This window comes from Muscardinus avellanarius (assembly GCF_963383645.1).
Source record: "Muscardinus avellanarius genome assembly, chromosome: 7".
NCBI lineage: Eukaryota > Metazoa > Chordata > Mammalia > Rodentia > Gliridae > Muscardinus > Muscardinus avellanarius.
In genome coordinates, this window is record NC_137793.1 from 13773829 (window position 1) to 13793536 (window position 19708).

The following is a 19708-nucleotide window of genomic DNA, read 5'->3' on the forward strand; positions in this document are numbered from 1 at the left end:
AAATGTATATATATGCACATATATATGCATACATATGTATATTGAGGTGAGGCCTTTGGGGAGGTGATTAGACTCTGAGGGTTTGTCTCTCATGAATGGACTGGTGCCTTACAAAAGACTCTTAAGAGAGCTATCTCTTCTCTCACCACACATCTATGTAACCACTCATTTATTAATATTAAGTAACATTAAAACTTACTATACACCTTTTACTCTTGACCTATTATTACTGTGCTACCTCAAATACATAATTCCACTTTCTTATATGATGTTAGAATACACACTATCTTACAGTCATTGGCCATTAACTCAGCGATGACTGGGTTACAACAAAATTCCTATCATCTAATTCACCCCTGGGAATACAATGAAGGTTCAGCAAGAAATGACCCAAGTCCAGATCAAAACCCAAGTTCAATATGGTTGCCCACTGTTAAAAAAAACCAGTTGTTTCATGTTAAGAAACTTGGTTGGTGCCAAGTTGTGTCCACTTATTCACCTATCTAGCACTGGACCTCAGTTCTCTGAATCTCTTCAATAATTACCAACCTGAAGATCAATGCTCTATGCTTTTGGAGATGGGCAAACAGGAATCCAATCTGGATGAAAGCTGCTAGGACTTAGCCTCTAACAGAAAGGCCTAAAATATTTTTCTTATTTCCAAATTTCAATCTCCATTTTCTAAAATTCTTGAAGTCACTGTGCCTAATAAAAGCTAGATGCCAAACAGCTGGTGTGCTAGGCTCAAAGCTCTTCCTAACCAAACACAATATATTGCTATGTACAATCAGAAGCCAGGGACATGCTCTTCTATAAAAAACTTCACAAGAGAATTAGCAACGTATTAGCTGGAAAGCTGTGACCACCACCTCTCTGAATTATGGCTTAGCCTGGCTCTCTCTGATCATGGATGCCAGCCACTGACCCACACATCCCCTGAGATGGGCTGACCCAATCTTCAGATACAGATATGAAAAGCAGACATATGGTTAGAGAATTCTCTACCTCCTAGAGATGAGAAAAATCATTTGTTGGCTACAGATCTCTTAAATCATGAGTCATATTTCTTAGACACTAGAACCACAGGTCCATTGGCTTCTGAAACATAACTTTTTTTTACTTTTACAAATTTATTATGAACAATTTTCAAACATACAGACAAGTTGAAAAAAATGACAGAATAAAGACCTACCTACTCACCACCAAACTCAGCATTAAGACTAGGCCACGCTGCTTTCTCTGCCTTTCTTGTGTTTTAATAACCTGAACATTTTTCTAAAAAATGTTCTATGAAAGAACCTTACTCAGGTTCTATGAATGACTGTCCCTCCCTCCTCCTTTCCCACCAAACTTTGTGGGTCTTAATAAGAGGGGAGTTTATGCCCTTAACTTTTGCCTTGAGCTCACATGATAATCGACTCAAAGGCCTTTTCAACCCAGCTTCTTGGTCACTGCTTTGATAATTGAAGCTTTCCCTTGCCTACCCTTCTATGTCCAGTTCTGAGTGATCCCCTTTCAATCTGTCCTATTCAGACTGGTGAATTGTGCCTTTACCAAGTTCTTTACAAGGATACTATCTGTGCCCTAGGAATCCACACAACAAAAACATCTTTTATTCAAGTGAAACTGGTATAAACCTCAGTACCTAAAGATATACCTTCCATAGAAGGGACTCACCTGCTGTTCTTTAGGGCATTAGCTTATTAAGCAAGAATAAAAAGTCTGTATCTATAAACCTAATGAAAACTAGCTTTTTTAACTCTCTTTTTTAAACCAGTTACTCTCAGGCGATCCCTACTATTCTTTATTCCCATCTTACTAGAACATAAAGAACAGGACAGAACAATGAAGATAAAATCTCTTCATTCCAACAATTAAGATCTCCTGTGCAGCAGAGATGAAAATTCATATATGTATATAACTTTCTTCATTTCTTTATGGAAGATGGAGTAAATAATAGGACTCACTTTTAGGACTAAAATTGATATTAAATTAGATAATATATGTATACTTCTTGCACAATGAGTATGTGTTAAATACTTTAAGGAGTAACAGTTCCTGATATTAACATTATCACTATTTTAAGTGTTGCTTCAACAGAGCCAGAATTGAATATTGACACAAGATAAATTGCCTAGGTCACTTTAACTAATAGGAAATGCCAGGATTTGGACAGATGAGTAGGAAGAGGAGCTAAGTATTTCTGAATCAACCCTGTCAATGGTCATTTTAATCGAATTACTTTTGCTTTTCTACTGAAAACAATCCTCCTGAAGTGGAGAAAGGAATATCTTGTCAACATTACGTTTTCATTTTTAAAAAAAAGTATTCTATTATTGTTCCTCAAAACTAGAATGGTGCCAGGAATTGTGGCATATGCTTGTAATCTCAGTACTTGAGAGGCTGAGACAGGGGGGATCGTAGTTTCTCAAGCCAGGCTTAACTACTTAGTAAGGCTCTCTCTGCCATCTGAGCATCATGACAACCTAATGAGACCCTGTTTCAAAATGAATAATAAAAAATAGGGCTGTAAGGATTAACTACAGCTCCCCTTACCCATGGGATTCTTGTTCAAAGACCTCTAGCAGATGCCAGAAAGCATAAGTGGTAACAACCCTACAGATACTCTGTCTTTTCCTAGATATACATGCTTATGATAATCTTATGTATAAAGTCAGGCACAGTAGAGATTAACAGAACAGTTATAACAGGAGACAGCAACGACACTTAATGTGATGGTGGTATCTCTGAGAATATCTTTGATGTGATGATGTGAGATGATACAAAGTCTGCATGATAAGCTAAAATAAGGTGAAAGACAGCCATTGTGACGTAGTATCAGGTGACCCTTGTCCTTCTGACAAGAACAGTGTCAGAAAAAGGATCCTCTGTCTCCAGTGATCCTGGACCATTGATCTATGATGATGCCAATGAGTGGATGTCAAGAGGAGATGATGTCATTGGCTGATGGTCCTGTATAGTTGAAGATATTTTTGCTGAAATTTTTTGGAAGAACATCCTCAGCAGAAACTTTTGCCTCTTCCTTCCTAATTCATCAAAGTATTGCAGCAGAGGCTATAATCCTTTAGTGATGACAGGAGTGACTTTAGTGCTGCCTGCCATCTGAAAATCACATTACATAATCTTTTCCTTTAATGTCTGTGCAGATAGAAACACTTTCACCCCATATCAGTGTTGCTGGTTCTGCAACACGTTTTTCTTCTTCGTCCTTCTCTGTCTCTGATGATGACCCAACAAGTTCTTCTAACTCCTCATTCTTTAACACTTCTCAATGGTCTTCCATATGTTGTACGACTTCTCCATCAGGCATATTGGCAAATCCTTCCCCACCAACTTGCCTTGTCCTGTGAAGAATTTTCCTAACTTCACTGATTTCCAGAAAAAAATGCAATGATTTATGATTTCTTTTTGTAAATTATTCCAGAAGGCTTTTAACATTTCTGGTTTTTAATAATCAGGTGCATCTTTGATGAATTTTATAGTATCAGCAGTAGTTAATTATTTCCTTTGCTAAATTATGTCTAGATTAAGGTTTGTATCCACTGCTGACCCAATACAATCAAAAACAAGGTGAGGATACATGTCCCTGACAAACTGAATAATGCTCCAGCCAAGGAGCTGAGACGATGAGCTTGAGTTTAGAGATAAAAGTACAACCTGATCATCTTTATTTATGTAGTAAACAGATCCAAGGTGACCAGGAGCCCTGTCCATGATAAATAGCACTTTAAATTCCAACTCTTCCTCTTTTAAATATTTTTTTTCACTCCTGAGATAGTGCATTAGTGGAATTATTCCATAATCAAGATGGCTGTCACCCACAATTTCTGACTATTTTCCAGAATATGGGCAGGTAATTCATTTTTATTTGGGGAATACATGAATTCTTCCCTCTCTGTACTATGCCTGACTTTATTGCTTTATAGTAGTAGAGTTAACCTGTCCTCCCAAGTTTTATGCCCTGGTGCCTACCCTGAGCTTTTACAAATGTGGGGACTATTGGACATCCTCTTTCAGGAGAGCTCATTTTCACTGTAATTATAGACTTGCTTTGAATTGCATCTCTTCTCCTTAATCACATTCTTCATCTCTTTTATAAATGTGGCACCATTTTATTTATTGGCAGAAAAATCCTCTCTTGTTACTTTTAATATTTTCAGACCAAACACATTTCTGAATCCCTTGTTTAAAGAGATTCTTTGCTGAAATCATCCTAGGCTCAGCTTTTTCTAGCCCCAGACACTGCTGTCAATCAGAAAATGTTTTCTATTTGTGTCTATGCCCACAATTGTAATGTCTTTCTCATCTTAACTAAGCACTTATCACATACTGTAGCTGTAATTTCTCCAGTCTGAGGTGTGACAGAAAAAAACTAGCATAGATTTCTTTCCCTTCTTCACAAGTTCACAGTTAAAAGGTTCATTCTTGCCATGGATCTTAGCAAACTCAACATGTGATTTCTTTTCTTTCTTTAGTAACTCAAGAACATTCACTTTTTCACTTAAAGGAAGTACTTTACAGCTTTATCTTTGCTACATGTGAAAATGTCAACTTGAATGGGTGACTTGAATGCAAGTAATGTGATTTCATCTGATAATCAAAATGGCTACTTAGTGACTGATGGTTGAGTAGTGCGTAGAGCACAGTGGACAGAGGATTGATTAGTACACTAGGTGGGACAGAGCAGAAGGACATTAAGGTTTCAGCATGCCAATCAGAATGGTGCACAATTTAAACTCGTACTTTATTTCCTGAATTTTTATATGATATTTTCAGACTGAACAGTAACCTGAGTAACTGAAACTAAAGAAAAGAAAACTGCAGATAAAGAGGAACTACTATATAATAATGTCTGGTAAGCACTAAACTGAACATCTAACCCTAACAAGGGCTCAATCAATGAATAATATCAGTTATAATTATCACTAATATATAAAATGGAATAGTTCAGAGGCAAGTGGAAATGTTGAAATTTGGAAATTCTCCCTTTACAATGCAGAGAAATCCTCTAGAATGTAATATTTCAGAATAAGTATATATATATATATATATATATATATATATATATATATATATATTTCTTCATAATTTTTTACCCAGGAGACAATCTATTACTATTGACATAAAATAAACTTTAAAAGAAGAAGCTGTCTTATTTTGCAAATTATCCTTATTCAAATAGCACACATCACAATTCTTTTCTGACATGGTAGCATACAGAATATAAACATACTATTAATAAACATGAGATAACTACCTCAGTTATTTGCAAGTCAGATTGGCCCCTGGGTGAAAGGGCACAGTAAGCTCTCTTGTTATCAAAGGATCATGACCCAGCTCAGGGGGCTCAGGAGCAATTTCACCAAACAGAACATCTGCCACATTCAAATAATCATTGGACATCCATATTTCTTTCTTTCATTTTAAAGAAACCCCCTGTCCCAGCTATTTTAATATTGTTTATCCCTACTCCTTAAAGAAAGCAGCTTTAGGATCAGCAGCTGATACTGGGAGATAATTCAGGGGAAAAAAAAGCAACTCAGCCTTAGCTGGGGCTAAGTCCCTTTGTAAATATATCTCCTAAGCTCTCCGATATTTACTGAATAGGAGGTTTAACTGTTTATCAGAAAATGCAGAGGAGTAAGGAGAGCTGTACATGATTCCCCTCCAGTTGAAAGCAACAGCTATTTTGCTCAGGAAAATTTAAATGTTAAAAATGGACAATACTGACCTGAGGCCGTAAAGGACTGTGCCATCTGGATGCAGGCGGATCATGCGGTTTTTGACAGTCACTCCGTGTACAAATGACTTCTTGTCGTTTAGGAAGTAGGTGTCAGGCACCCAGAGCTGGTCTGCTACTCTGTTGTCCAAAGTCAAGTTTAAAGGTATTACGTTATAAGACAGTCTCTTATCTCTCCAGGCTTGCTGGAAGTACATTGTCAAGGTGTAATCCTGTGAATGAGAGAAGAAACTGGTCAGGTTGTGCCATGATGAACTTTGGGATATCCAAATATCTCATTATTAAAACAAATCTATTGCTGTGCAAAATAAACATAGCTTCTCACATAGATGGATACATTAACTTACTAATTTATTAAATGCACAATAAATATAGTTTTTCATATACAGGGACATATTAATTTAATAAACATCTACTATGTGCTATATATACATGCACTATAGTAGTCAGTATGAATACAGAAACAAAGAGGACATATACACATGATGTTTATTATATATTTCCTAGGAAGAAAGATGTTAAGAAATAAATGCTTAATAACTAGCTTGTGTTTTCCAAAGTGGGATATACAAGATTACCATAGGTGATAGATATATAACGTAATTTTTAAATATTAGCTTTATACTAGTTCTCATGGGTACTACAAAAATTAGCTAGCACATCATACCTAAGATTTACATATGTGTAATTTGCACTGGGTATGTAAAAAAAGACTATAGGATCTAGGATAAAGATGATAGACAAGAAAGATTAAAAGCCTGCTCAAAGGATATTTTTAAATAAACCATAGAAAAGTTAGTAAAATAATTATCCTAAAATTCTACATCATAGGGGGAGGCAAATGTAGCAGGACACGAAAGATTTGGTTGGAATGATGAAGAAGTCCGCCCTAAAGAAGGGGATCATGCTGCTGAGCATGGTGGCGCACACTTGTAATCCCAGCATTCAGGAGGCTGAGACCAGAGAATTGTGGTTTGTAGACAGCCTCAGCTATTTAGTGAGGCCCTCTACAACTTAGTAAGACCCTGTTTCAAAATAAAGAATAAATAATAGGGCAGGGGGTATAGCTCGGAGGTCGAATGCCCCTGGGTTTCATCCCCAGTACCAGAAAAAAAAATAAATAAAAAAAAATAAAGGCATCCTGTTGAGTCTAGATAGAGAGACCAAGTGACCAAGCCCCAGGAGGGTCCTTAAGGCTTGGAGATGCACACGGTTTGGCATATTTGAAGAACAGAAAAGATACCTGTTCTTTTGAGCCCAGCAATACATGGGCAGAATGCTAATGGAGCAGTCAAGAAAATTGTCCTCACAAAGTTCACATTTTAGTAGAGAATGCAAATTTAAAATAATTTGTTATAAAGTGGTTATTTTATTACTGCATTAATTTTAAGAGTCTTTAAATGAGAATCCTAATAAGTCTAACCAAGGTGGGTTTCCCAGCAAAGGTAATATTTCCACTGAGACTTCCTAGCTATCAAAACAATACTAACGCAGTCAATATGGCATGAGAATTTTAATCCCAGACTTATGAAGTAGCATGCTGGGCTCTCAGCTTCTAGAAACTGTGAACTGCTATACAGTGAGCACTGTTCTTAGAATCTGAACTTTATTACAAGATATACATTTCTGGCTCTTCTTGCTTCAGTTTGATTAACTATAAACAGGGCCTTTAATACATGCCTGATCTATTCAGAAAATTATTATGGGAAATAAATGTGTAATTCAGAGGCAATTTGAAAACTACAAAGGCTATATATTATGAATGAAGCATTTACATTTTTATTGTAACATATTTTATCCATCAGAGGCCTATGGGTACAACGTAATTGTTCTCTTTCTCTCCATTAGTAAGTTAAGGACCAACTATTAATTTGAAAAAGATAATTAAAATTCTATTTTACAATCAATGCACAATACACTTCTTGAGGGTTTAAAAAACCAAAACTAGAATCATATATTGATCATATCAGCAACCTGAAAGTCTAGCCCAGTACCCAGGGTATAAAAAATGAAAGGGTATCCCATATGGTATGCCTATTAGAATATCTGCCCATAACTGGAGAATTTTGTGCATAAGATATACACTACAATCTCTATAAAAGTCTTTAGTTTTCCCGGGTTTCAGTGAGATTTACACATACACATTCATTTATACCATTGAGAACCATGACTTGCAAGATATTATGAGCTATCAATATTGAACAGTTCTAAGAAAGGCATAATCCCCTATTTAAAAAAAAAACAACTTTTCCCATTGTTTTATAGACAGACACATTTTGACCTCTTTCATCAACGTAGGATCTTCTAAATTTACAAAGTTCTAGTCTAACAAAAGATATATAAATATCCCGAAGGCATAATAAATAATTCTAGGTGGAATTCACTTCAGTGGATTACTTGAGACTTCTGCAACATTTTGTTTTAGTAAAGAATTAGTCTGAGGGTAGGAGAGTAGTTTGATTTATAATTAAAAAATATCACAAAGAATCATAGATTATATAACTAAAAAACCAGAAAAAGACCAGATGTATTTTTGTACATGTGGACATTATGAATAACCTAAAACAGGACATACATGACAATTAATTTATAGCTGATTAAATAAATTTAGTGATTTTTGACTTCTGAAGATAAAATGGAAAATGTAACTATTATCCCTATTTCAAGATTCATTGAAACTAAGCCCCTTGAATTTAGAAGGAGAAAATAAACAGTGTTTAGAAGGTGCTGGAATTTATCAATCAGCTGAGATGTATTTGGACGCATAGTATTATATTCTTTTGGGGCTAAATAAATGGCAATATTGCACTTAAATATTTGCCTGAGATATTGCAACATTCTCAAACCCCTTTATGCAGCACTGTGACACTTAGATCTAGGAAGTTTTGTATAACAGTTCTGTAAGTGAATGCTTTTTGAGAGAACTGAGATGTATCAATAATGATTTTCCATGAGTTTTTAAAAGTAACTTGTTCAGTTTACTTATGTGTTTTAAACATCTTTCCATTCCATGTTCTGTATTTTAATACACTGCATATTAAAATACATTGTAAATTAAAAATTATTTTGAATGAGCACAACATAATCTGAAACATTACAAAGAGAGAGCCAGACAGTACAGTTAAACTGTCTTGTCAGTATTTTGGTTTGTTTGTTGGTTTGCTCGCTTGTTTTGCAGTTCTGGGAATTAAACCCAGGGGAATTTGACCTCCGAGCTACACCCCCTGCCCTATTTTTTTTTATTATTTTATTTTTTGAAACAGGGTCTCACTAAGTTGCGGAGGGCCTCAGTAAGTAGCTGAGGCTGTCTGTGAACCGCGATCCTCCTGTCTCAGCCTCCCGAATGCTGGGATTACAAGCGTGCCCACCATGCCCGGCCTTTGTCTTTTTAATTGTTAATTTATTGCTGTACATGGATTTCATATTTATAATGGCTTCCAGCTCATTGCACTTAATACCTGCCATGTTTGCTACTATAGCTCAATTGATTTTCAATACTTTATTACAAAAGATGAAATTGTAATGCTTTATTAACAATGCTTTTGGAAAAGAATGCATTTGGAAGCAAATCTTTTTGATAGACCTTTTACAAAAAAAAATGGTAATATTGTGAGATCCTGTGTTACAGGGTAATTCCTGTTAGTGGTCAGCAAGGCATAGCCTGCTAAGAAACGCCCCCAGCCAGATCCTGGTCATTCTTCAAACTGTCACATCAATTTTCATTTTGTTTAGTTTTGAATCACACAGTATGACACTGCCAAGAAGGGAAGAAGCTCTTGAATGTGAATAAATTTGACTGGACATAAAGAAAAGACAAGACTGTATACTAGGCCCCTGCACACCTGAGGTCAGTCCTTTGAACTTTTTGTATTGAAAGCATCGCCTTTATATTTAATAACCCCGCTTTTGGGAACCTCTCCCACAGTTTATCCAATAGGAAAAATCCCAATAAACCACTTCTGGGTGATCCATGGGCCTTGTCCTCACCCAGCAAGAAGGGTTGGAGAATCAAAAGTAAGACTGGTTCATTTTCGACACTGAAGAAGTGAAAGAAACCTCCAGTGTGCTATCTGTCACACTTATTGCAAGCAACTCCCAGAAGGACAAAAAAGTAACTAACTGAGGACTATGCAAAGTAAAAAGTAGTAGTCAGATGGGGGAAGAAACTAAAAGGTGAAGGAAAACCATCATGAAGGGGCATCCATAATTATTTCAGTTTTTTTCTACTTCTTTTTCCACTTGAAGTAGCACACATGCACACACATGTGCAAACACATGAGTCAAAAGCATATATGCCTAAGGAAATAGAGATATATAGACCATGTTCCTAGATTCAAAGAATGAATACTGTTAAAATGCTAATTCTCATGAACTGACCTATAGGTGAAATGTGATCTCAATTAAAATCCTAAGGCGCAAAATTTTTGTAGATATTGACAAAATGATTCTAGAGTTAATTTTAAAAGAAAAGAAAAGAAACTGGGCGTGTTGTCACCCCAGAATTTGGGAGGCTGAAACAAGAAGATTGCTGGCCTCTGTGAGACACTGTCTCAAAAGAAAAAATAAAGTAGGGCTGGGTTATGGCTTGGGAATAGAATTCCTTAGATTCAATAATCAGTACCCCCAAAATGAAACAAAATGAAAGAAGAGAATGAGAATTGCCAAAATAATTTTGAAAGGAAAAGACAAAGCTGGAACACTTCCACCAACTGATTTTGAGACAATTAAGTCTGGCTGAGAGTATAGTAATATTGGTAGAAACATAGATAAAAAAAAGCGTGTAAAAACAAGCCCATACACCAGTACATACATTTTATTTATGTCAAAGTTTAAAAGATGGGTGATAGTGTTATTGCATAATATTTTCAGGAAATGATCTAGATCAACTGGAATGACCACATATAAACTGATTGAAAGATAAACTTACACATATGCCACTCCATAGAAAAACAATTCCAAATAGGTCATAAAATTAAAAATGTAAAATTATAAAACCTTGAAAAGATGACAGAAAAGCATTGTTGGTGATTTTGAGTTAGGCAAAGACTTCTTTGATACCAACCCTAAAGTACAATAGATAAAACAAAAACAAACAAAAAGACCAATGAATCTAAGTGATATTTAAAAATTTTGATCCATGCAAAACACTACTAAGAGAGTAAAAATATAAACACAGATTGGGATAAAGTATTAGCAAAACACATATGTGACAAAAGGCTTATATCCAGAATAGTTAAATTTATCAAGGATTTTCAAGTCTCCTGAAACAATAAGAAACAGGCAAAAGATAGGAGAAAAATTTAACCAAAGAAGATAATGAATGAACATATGAAATGATGCTCAATGTCATTAGTCATTATGGCAATACAAATTAAAAACCATAATGAAATCCTACTGCCTAGCCATTAGAAAAGCTCCAATGAAAATATCAGAAGTGATGGGCAATTCTAAGGACCAGAATGGATAATCACTGAAAGTCACATACTTTACAAGTAGGAATACAAAACCATCAGCCATTTATGAAACAGTTTGACAGTTTCTTATGAAGTTAATGTCCATTTAAGGTACGGACTAGGAGCCCCACTTTTGGGTACAAATGTATATAGCATCACCAATTTAATGGCCTAGCCTGGGAGCTGTCCGAATGTTCCTGGGCAGATGGAGAAATAAGCACACTGGTGCATCTATCAAATATAGTACGATTCAGCAATAAAGAACAAACCGGGGCTATAGGAATCATCACCTGTGTTTGTCAAATACAGGAAGTTAAGTAAAAGAAGAAAGCCTCAAAAGAATGTGTGACATGATTGTGTGCATATGATATTCTAAAAAATGTAAAACTGTAAAGGCCCAGAACCGAAGCTGTTCTTTGAGACCCAAGATGGGTGGGCAGAGTTGACTCTTCAGAGCTACCCTGAGGGGATGATTTGAGGTGAGAGCTCTGTTCCCCATCTTAGCAGAGCAAGTGCTCAAATGACTTCAGCTTTTTGTCAAAAGTCAGAACTCTACTTCAGTTGAGAATACTTTGTAGGTAAATAAATTAAAAAACTTCTTTTAAAGAGCATTATTTCTGATCAGACATAGCCAAGTCCATATACCAGCTGTCTCATGAACTTGTCATGAATTCACCTTGAATGAATCCTTTTGAGCTACAAGGCTTGTTTTCAACTCAAAGGAACAACTATGGCTAATTGGGAATTTGGGAACAAAGGAGCTGTTTGGGTATGTGCATGGGGAGAGCAGAGTGATGCCACAGGTTAAGTCTCCTCCATGCACACAGAGGACCATATGACCTTCCCCGGGAGCCTGAGAAGACCACCCTACATGGTCATCAGCACTAAAATCCCACTATGTGAGCCACGTGGACTTAGTCCCTTCCAAGGCCACTTCTAAAAAGGAAATAATTCTACTCTAGAAAATTCTCTGCTGGCCTTACATGCAAATGTTTCTTATCATGGAAAATGTCTAAAATTCTTACTCTTGCTTGGCTCTCTTTGTATATTTTTTCTTATAGCCTGACTTAAACTTTTTCTGTCTCTTTGGCTCATTATTATAGAAAATACATAGTAAAATAATATGCATTTGTTTTTCTTAGCTCTTTTAACTTGATTATTTTTGATTTGTCTAATCATCTTTTTCATTTTTTTCCTATCTGGGAATATACCTACTGCTATTGGAAATTGAAAATTTGAAAACACACACACACACACACACACACACACACACACACGCACGCACGCACGCACACACAGATACAGACTACAATATTTTCTCATTTTATTGTCTTTTAATTTTCTTTTTAAGCCAGGAGAGGTGGCACATACTTGTAATCCCAGTACTTGGGAGGCTGAGACAAGAGATTCACAGATTTATGGCTAGCTTACGCTATTTAGTATGATCACGTTTCAAAATAAAGAATAATAAAAAAAATAGAGCTGGGGGTATAGATTGGAAGTAGAATGTCTCTGGGTTCAATCTCCAGAACTGCAAAAAAGATTTTTCTCTTTCCACTTATTTTAATTTTATAGTTTGAAACAAAAATAGTACAGAAAGTTTCTCTATAGCATCATTTATCCAACTTCTAAGATTAGCATTTTACATGATCATAAAATAATATTCAATTAGGAACCCAATTTTTATATATTATTGGTCATCATTTTACATTGATAACAAAACTACAGACCTTATAAGAATAGCACCCATTTATTCACCAATGCCCTTTTCCTGTTTCAAAATTCGTCTAAGATCCAACCTTGATCTTAGTTTTTACACAACATAGCTTCCTTCACCTATACCAATTCCTTCCTCTTTTTGATCCATGCCTTGGAAGAATCCAAGTTAGTTCTTTTGTTGAATGTCTTTGTGTTTATCTCGTGTGTGCCTACAATTAGATTGAGATTGTACAGTTTGGGCCAGAATCTCACCTAGGCAGTGTTGTCCCCATCACAGGAGTAAAATAAGTTTTCTTTACCTCCCTTTACCTCTGTGATTTTCCATCTGGATTTCTCTTCTTAGGATGTTTTGTACCTGCTTTCCATGTTTCTATTTCTCTTCATTCACCCAAACCCGAATCAATATATTCTCAATTGACCATGTTAAACTATTAGTAATACTGGTAAAAAGAATTAAACACCAGTGTAAGACACCAAAGGTGTTTTACCATTAAGTCATAATAAGTATCTCCTCGGAGATCATTTTCCATTCACCTACTAATTCCCTAGACTTGTGGCACTGTTTCAGATATTTTCAGGCACAGACCTTCATTCCAGACATATGGTGCAGTGTCTCCTAGGCCCAGCTGACAGGAGACATTTGGGTGGTCCATATCCCATCTGAATAACTACTTATCTATAAAACTTTAGCTTTACCTCCATTTTCCTTTATCTCTATGGTTTTCCACATAGATTTTTCTTCTCTAGGAACCTCAGCATTTTTAATCTGTAGGGCTTTTTATTTCTTTTTTTCAAAGCATGACTATATATGCAGAAATAATTTAAGTCAATGTAAGTCAATGTAAGCATGAAAATTTAAGTCAATGTAAGCATGAATTTAAGTCAATTTAAGTCAATGTAAGCATGAAAATTTGCAGACCATTTCTCTACCTGGGGAGAAGAAAGTAGAGTAGGGAGTTGGTTTCATATGTTTGGACTGCTACTTGAAGATGCAAAAACACCTATCAGGCCAGGCGTGGTGGCGCACGCTTATAATCCCCATGCTTGGGAGGTGGAGACAGGAGGATCGCACAGGTTTGAAGCCAGCTTTGCTGGCTTCAGACCCTGTTTTCCCCCATATATATATATATATATATATATATATATATATATATATATATATATATATATATATATATATAAACACAGGTGTCTGGGAGTGTAGCCCAGAGGTAGAAGGGTTTCCAGGAACCCCAGTACCACACATACACACACACAAAAAAAACCACCTATCACTTTCTGTCTTAATAGTCAGGTTTTAAAGTTTATTTCCATCAGTGATAAGGTATGGGTTATTTAATTTGCTTTAACTATTGTAGCTACATTTTCTAAGCTTTGGAAATTACTGTTACTGTGTTAAAATTTTAAGATTGTGTGATTAATCTTGTTTGTTAGTTCTTCTCGATAATAGCTTTATCTCCAAAATTAGATGCTTTCAGAAAAATTACACTCTGCTATGAAGCTTTTATAATTTTGGGAAAATGAACTTCCTTTTAATTATCCCTTGCTGAAAGAACAACTGTCTAATATATTATCTTTCATTCTTTTACTTTAGCTTATGATTTATCAAAATTCAGAATCTAAGTTCCTGACTCTTGTAAGACCAAACTAATGCTTCTAAGAGAGTGGGAATGTGTTATTTAGAAAAATAAAAGTCTAGAGACCTCGTGGCGCAACGGAAGCGCGTCTGACTCCAGAAAAGTAAAAGTCTATGTTTAATTTAGATGTAATACAAGATTTATGTGAGTAAAACTTCATACTCTTTCAATGTGCACATTTATCATTCTGAGCATCGTACGTTAATTGGGGCCATGTTTAGAAAAGTCAGTGTTTTGATACGGCATTTCATTTTTTAAAAATGTGACTCAAAAAGATTGAATATCAAAGACTAGTATGTCAACTGTTTTCACATCTAAAAATCGTATGTTCTTTTTCCCTTCTGGAACAAAGACATTACATCTGATGTATAAATTATCATCTAAATAATATGGTAATAAAACCTAACTTTTTATGGTATGTATATTTTCAACATCCTAGAGTGTGATCTCTTGAGAGTAAAGATGAAAGATATCATTCTATCCAAATTCATACAAGTGATGTTCAGCACAGTTTCTGGTAAGTGAGAACTACAATTGCCTGCTACAGGGTATAAATTTCTTGGGAATGTGTGCAGAGGTCTCTAAAATATGCATGCTTTTTCCCCTAATATTGACTTCTTAGCTGTATTTTAGAAAATAATGAAATAATATTTTTCGCAGCTTTCCCTCCAAATATTACCCCAGATATTTTATGTCTGTCTCTTACATCTGACTTCAATACTAAAAATCTATTGTAAGGCATTATTATTTGTGAATTATTATAATGTCATTGTTCCTGTCTCCGTGAACCTCGGCCTTGGTTCCTACAGGGCAGTATGAACAGAAAGATAATATAATGTGCCTTCCTTAATGAATTGAGCCCAAAAACTATTCACTGCACTAGGGATAAAATCCACACATTAGCACAGTCTTCTATGACCTCAACCCCACCTATTTGTTTTTATTTTTATTTTTATTGGTGCATTGTAGTCATATACCTTAGTGGGGGACAAGATGGTAGAGGCATATATGCACACATCACTCATTTGGCCTTCCCAAATTCCCACTACATTCCCTCTTCCTTCCCCTCTCATGTCTGGCTTAGTGGTTGACTTTGATATGTGTGTGAGTGTAACTTACCTCCTTCTCTCCCTTCATTTCCTCCACAGCTAATCATTATTCCTAGACAGTATTTTACAAATACTTCAAGCTCCTGCAGAATCTACAAATTTTGTCCTCATAATTGCCTGAAGAGCTGTATCTTCAAGTGTGGTTAGCCTTTCCGGATTCTCACGACTCAACACACCGTCTAACTGGATCCTTCCTTTACTCTCAACCCCAGTGATTCCTATCCCATATCTCAGTTTTATTATGTTTATAGCACTTAAACTTTTTTTCCAACTAACCATATTTGTTTCTAGCTTTACTCATATATTTAAAATTTTTCCAATTAGAAGGTAAGATAAATAGGAGCTTTTTTAGATGTGTTCATTGTGTCACTATATCCCCAGGCCTGGAAGAACTTAGCACACAGTAGCAAAAATAGCAAACAATAAAACCATTAAAACATATGAAAAATAAAAGACAGTATACACTATTCACCCCAAAATACTTATTATCATGTTAGCAATAACACTAAAAAACAAAAGACTAGAATTTTTATCAATATGAAATGGTAAATAAACATACAATAAAACATACACATACATAAATATACTGCAAAATTATTTATTGACATGATAGATTTTCTTAATGTAATATTAATATAAATTACTACACATATAATTTTTAAAGAAACCTTAAAAGCAGTCTTCAGGATATGACCTAATTTTGGAAATATGTAGATTTTTTTGATAAAAAGACTCTAAAGAAAATATATCTATGACTCTAAAGAAAATATATCTATGACCTTAATGTAAATGATGTACACTCACAAATATTTCAATCACTAATCCAAACATGAGACCAAGAGAGGGGGAGAAATGGGATGGGAATTGGGGAAGGGCTTAAGGAGTGATATGTGTATGTATGCCTCTACCATCTTGTACACCATTAAGACATATGAATACAATGCACCAATAAAAATTTAAAAAACAAAAAGCAAAAATGTATACATCTAAATATTAATGGTGGTATGTCTATGGGGTAAGATTGTAAGTGATTTTTCAATTCATTTTACCTGTATTTTTTTTTTTGTCAGAAGGCATGTCATCACTTCTTTATGAAATGATCCAGGTGTTACATTTTTAACATAATAGACCCTTCATGGATATTTGTTCATGGAAACACTAAAGGTTATTCTCACTTCTTTACATTTCTGCATCAGTTTCAAATTCCGATTTCTTAAACCACCTAATTAATGATTATTTCTAAAATTCCAAGAAATTTGTTCTCCCCACTTACTAGCATTTGAGTTTATTTTTATTGTTTTTTCTTTTCCCACAAGTTTCAAACACTCTAAGAAATACTGATGTTCATTCAATTTTTATAGATTTTTCTAATTCTACCATCAAAGGTCATAGTGCCAGAGAAAAAGGATTTCCAAAGGACACAATTTATTTACTTAAAGCAAAGGGAGATCTGAGAGGCATGCAAACAGAACCGCAGAGCTGTTTCCACATTCTGAGCTCTTTAAAATGCCTTGTCTTCCACATCTGAGCCCACAAATTGCTAATTCAATTATAGGTCATGGCAATATTTCCACATTTGCAACCTCCTCAACTAGAATGTAATGAAGTAAAACTCAGCTCCCCCTTACAGGAAGCCATCACACCAGATGTTCAATTGCAACATTTTGGAGGAAGCACATGGTAGCATCCCTAATTGTTAGACACACATTTGGGACATGGGACAGGCAACTAAGATCACCCATAAGGGAAATCCAGGTTCAGAAGCAACTAATTCTATTCTTTTATGTGAAATAAAATGCACATGGTCAAGGAAATTAGCTTTTCTACTGCTTTGCTCAGTACAGTTTGCATTTTATCACAGATCTAGCTTCTCAGTGATAACAGGATTAGTTCTGAGGGTGGCAAAAATATCCAGCCAGTATAACGGGCCACCTCATCATCGCTGTCCTTTACCTTGATATGAATGTGTTCTGTAGTTGATTTGATTCACCTTGAGATTAAAAATATATCTTATATGTATGTCCTAATACTTATCTGTTTAATTCAAATTGCTTTAGAGTATTTTGTGTCCTAATTATCCTATACCCAATTTAATACCTAATGTTGTCCGTAGGTTCATTCAGTTTATATTTATTATTTTTTTACTCATCATAATAGCACTATAAATTATATAGATATGTAGTATTGACCACTTACTACCTGCTGTGAGACTTTGGCCATGCTACCTAATCTCGCTGAGACATGATTCTCTGTAAAGCAAGGAAAATGGTAGTTACTTTAATAACTAAATACACCTGAGAAAAGTAGTTAGTAGAATGCTTGGCTCAGATTTGGTATTCTAAAAACATTTTCTTTTATTATAAGTCTTATTCTTATTCTTTCCATTTTCCAAATGGTGCATATGAGACAGAATAGTCTTTTCCAAGAATAGACTTTTCCAAGCCATGATCACATTGTCATGTTTTTAGGCTATTTACCTCTGTTCTTAGTACTGTACCACGGGGCCTCTGGAACACTCACCTCACTGTGAGTTCTGCTTTGACTCTATCTTTTTCTGATTCTATAATTTTCCACCATTGCTTCCATCCCTTCCACCCACCTTCAAAACTCCAGAAAAAAATAAGATATACACAGCCTTATATAGCACAAAGAAACTAAAACAAGTTTTGAACATATATAAAACAAATGATCTCTTTGAGAGAAAAAAGATAAATCTTGATTCCTGAGCTTCCTCTGTGGTTTAAGAACTGAAGTGTTAAACCCAGCGTGGTGGCAGATGCTTGTAATCCTAGCATTTGGGAGGCTGAGACCAGAGGATCGTGGTTCCCGGACAGCCTCAGCTATTTAGTGAGGCCCTTTGCAACTCAGTGAGACCCTGTTTCAAAATAAAAAATAAAAAATGGTCAGGGGGTGTAGTTCGGAGGTCAAATGCCTCTGGGTTCCATCTCCAGACCTGTGAAAGAAAGAAAGAAAGAAAGAAAGAAAGAAAGAAGAGAGAGAGAGAGAGAGAGAGAGAGAGAGAGAGAAAGAAAGAAAGAAAGAAAGAAAGAAAGAAAGAAAGAAAGAAAGAAAGAAAGGAACTGAAGTGTTGCATTCACCCAGTGTTTCTGAATATAGAGTCTCGGCTCTCTAAAAAAGGTGATTGTTTCAATTCACTATGATTAGAAAAAAGGATGAAAACACCTCTGGATTGATATAATCAGCTAATTCAAAGACCAGAAATTAAGGCATTATACCATGATTCAAGCTAAGGAAATATGTAGATGGGGAGGGGCATACAGTTTCTAAATATAAAACAAAAATCAAAACATTTTTCTGCCAAGAGCACAGGAATTATAGATAAAGATTCCATTTCCTCTACATGTAAGACATCAAGTTAGGAGTGAATTTTTGCGTGTGTGTGTGTAGTACTAGGATTGGGACCTTTCTAACTCTGAGCTATACACCCAGCCCTATTTTTTACTCTTTATTTTGAAACAAGGTTTCACTAAGTTGTAGAAGGCTTGATTTTGACTAAAAGAAAACACAATTTTAGAGCAAACCTAATTTTATAGCTTAATTTGGTGGTTTCTTGGAATTTTACTCAGCCATAAAGAAGAACAAAATTATGTCATTTACAGGAAAATGGATGGAACTGAAGAACATTATGCTAAGTGAGATTAGTCAGTCACAAAAAGTAAAAAAAATTGGATGTTCTCCCTAATATGCAGAAGCTAGGGAGAAAAAAGAGTCATAGGAGGAACTCTAGACAAAGAAGTAGAAACCATAGGTGAGCAAATAAGGTAACCTAACCAAGAGGAATAGGAGGAGGGAAGAGGAAAATTTTCTAATATGTATGATGGCCAGGAGTTGTGGCATGGCTTGTAATTCCAGTACTTGGGAGGCTGAGAAAGGAGGATGTCACAGGTTCAGAGACAGCCTCCGCTACTTAGTGAGGCTCTAAGCAACTTAGTGAGACCCTGTTTCCAAATAAAATATAAAATAGGTCTGGGAGTATAGCCCAAAGGTAGAAAGCCTCTGGGTTCCTTC

General features: G+C 35.4%; 1 protein-coding gene across 3 annotated transcripts in view; it reads right to left on the minus strand.

Annotated features, from left to right (window-relative positions):
* The window catches only part of GABRB2 (gamma-aminobutyric acid type A receptor subunit beta2), a gene marked incomplete at both ends in the record, with an annotated part of 262768 nt that overhangs the window by 163805 nt on the left and 79255 nt on the right, over window positions 1-19708 (minus strand). For all 3 annotated transcript variants that reach the window (XM_080699401.1, XM_080699400.1, XM_080699402.1), the window contains one exon: window positions 5753-5973. In XM_080699401.1, coding sequence (XP_080555527.1) covers window positions 5753-5973 — 221 coding nt within the window. The remainder of the gene's footprint in view (window positions 1-5752; window positions 5974-19708) is intronic.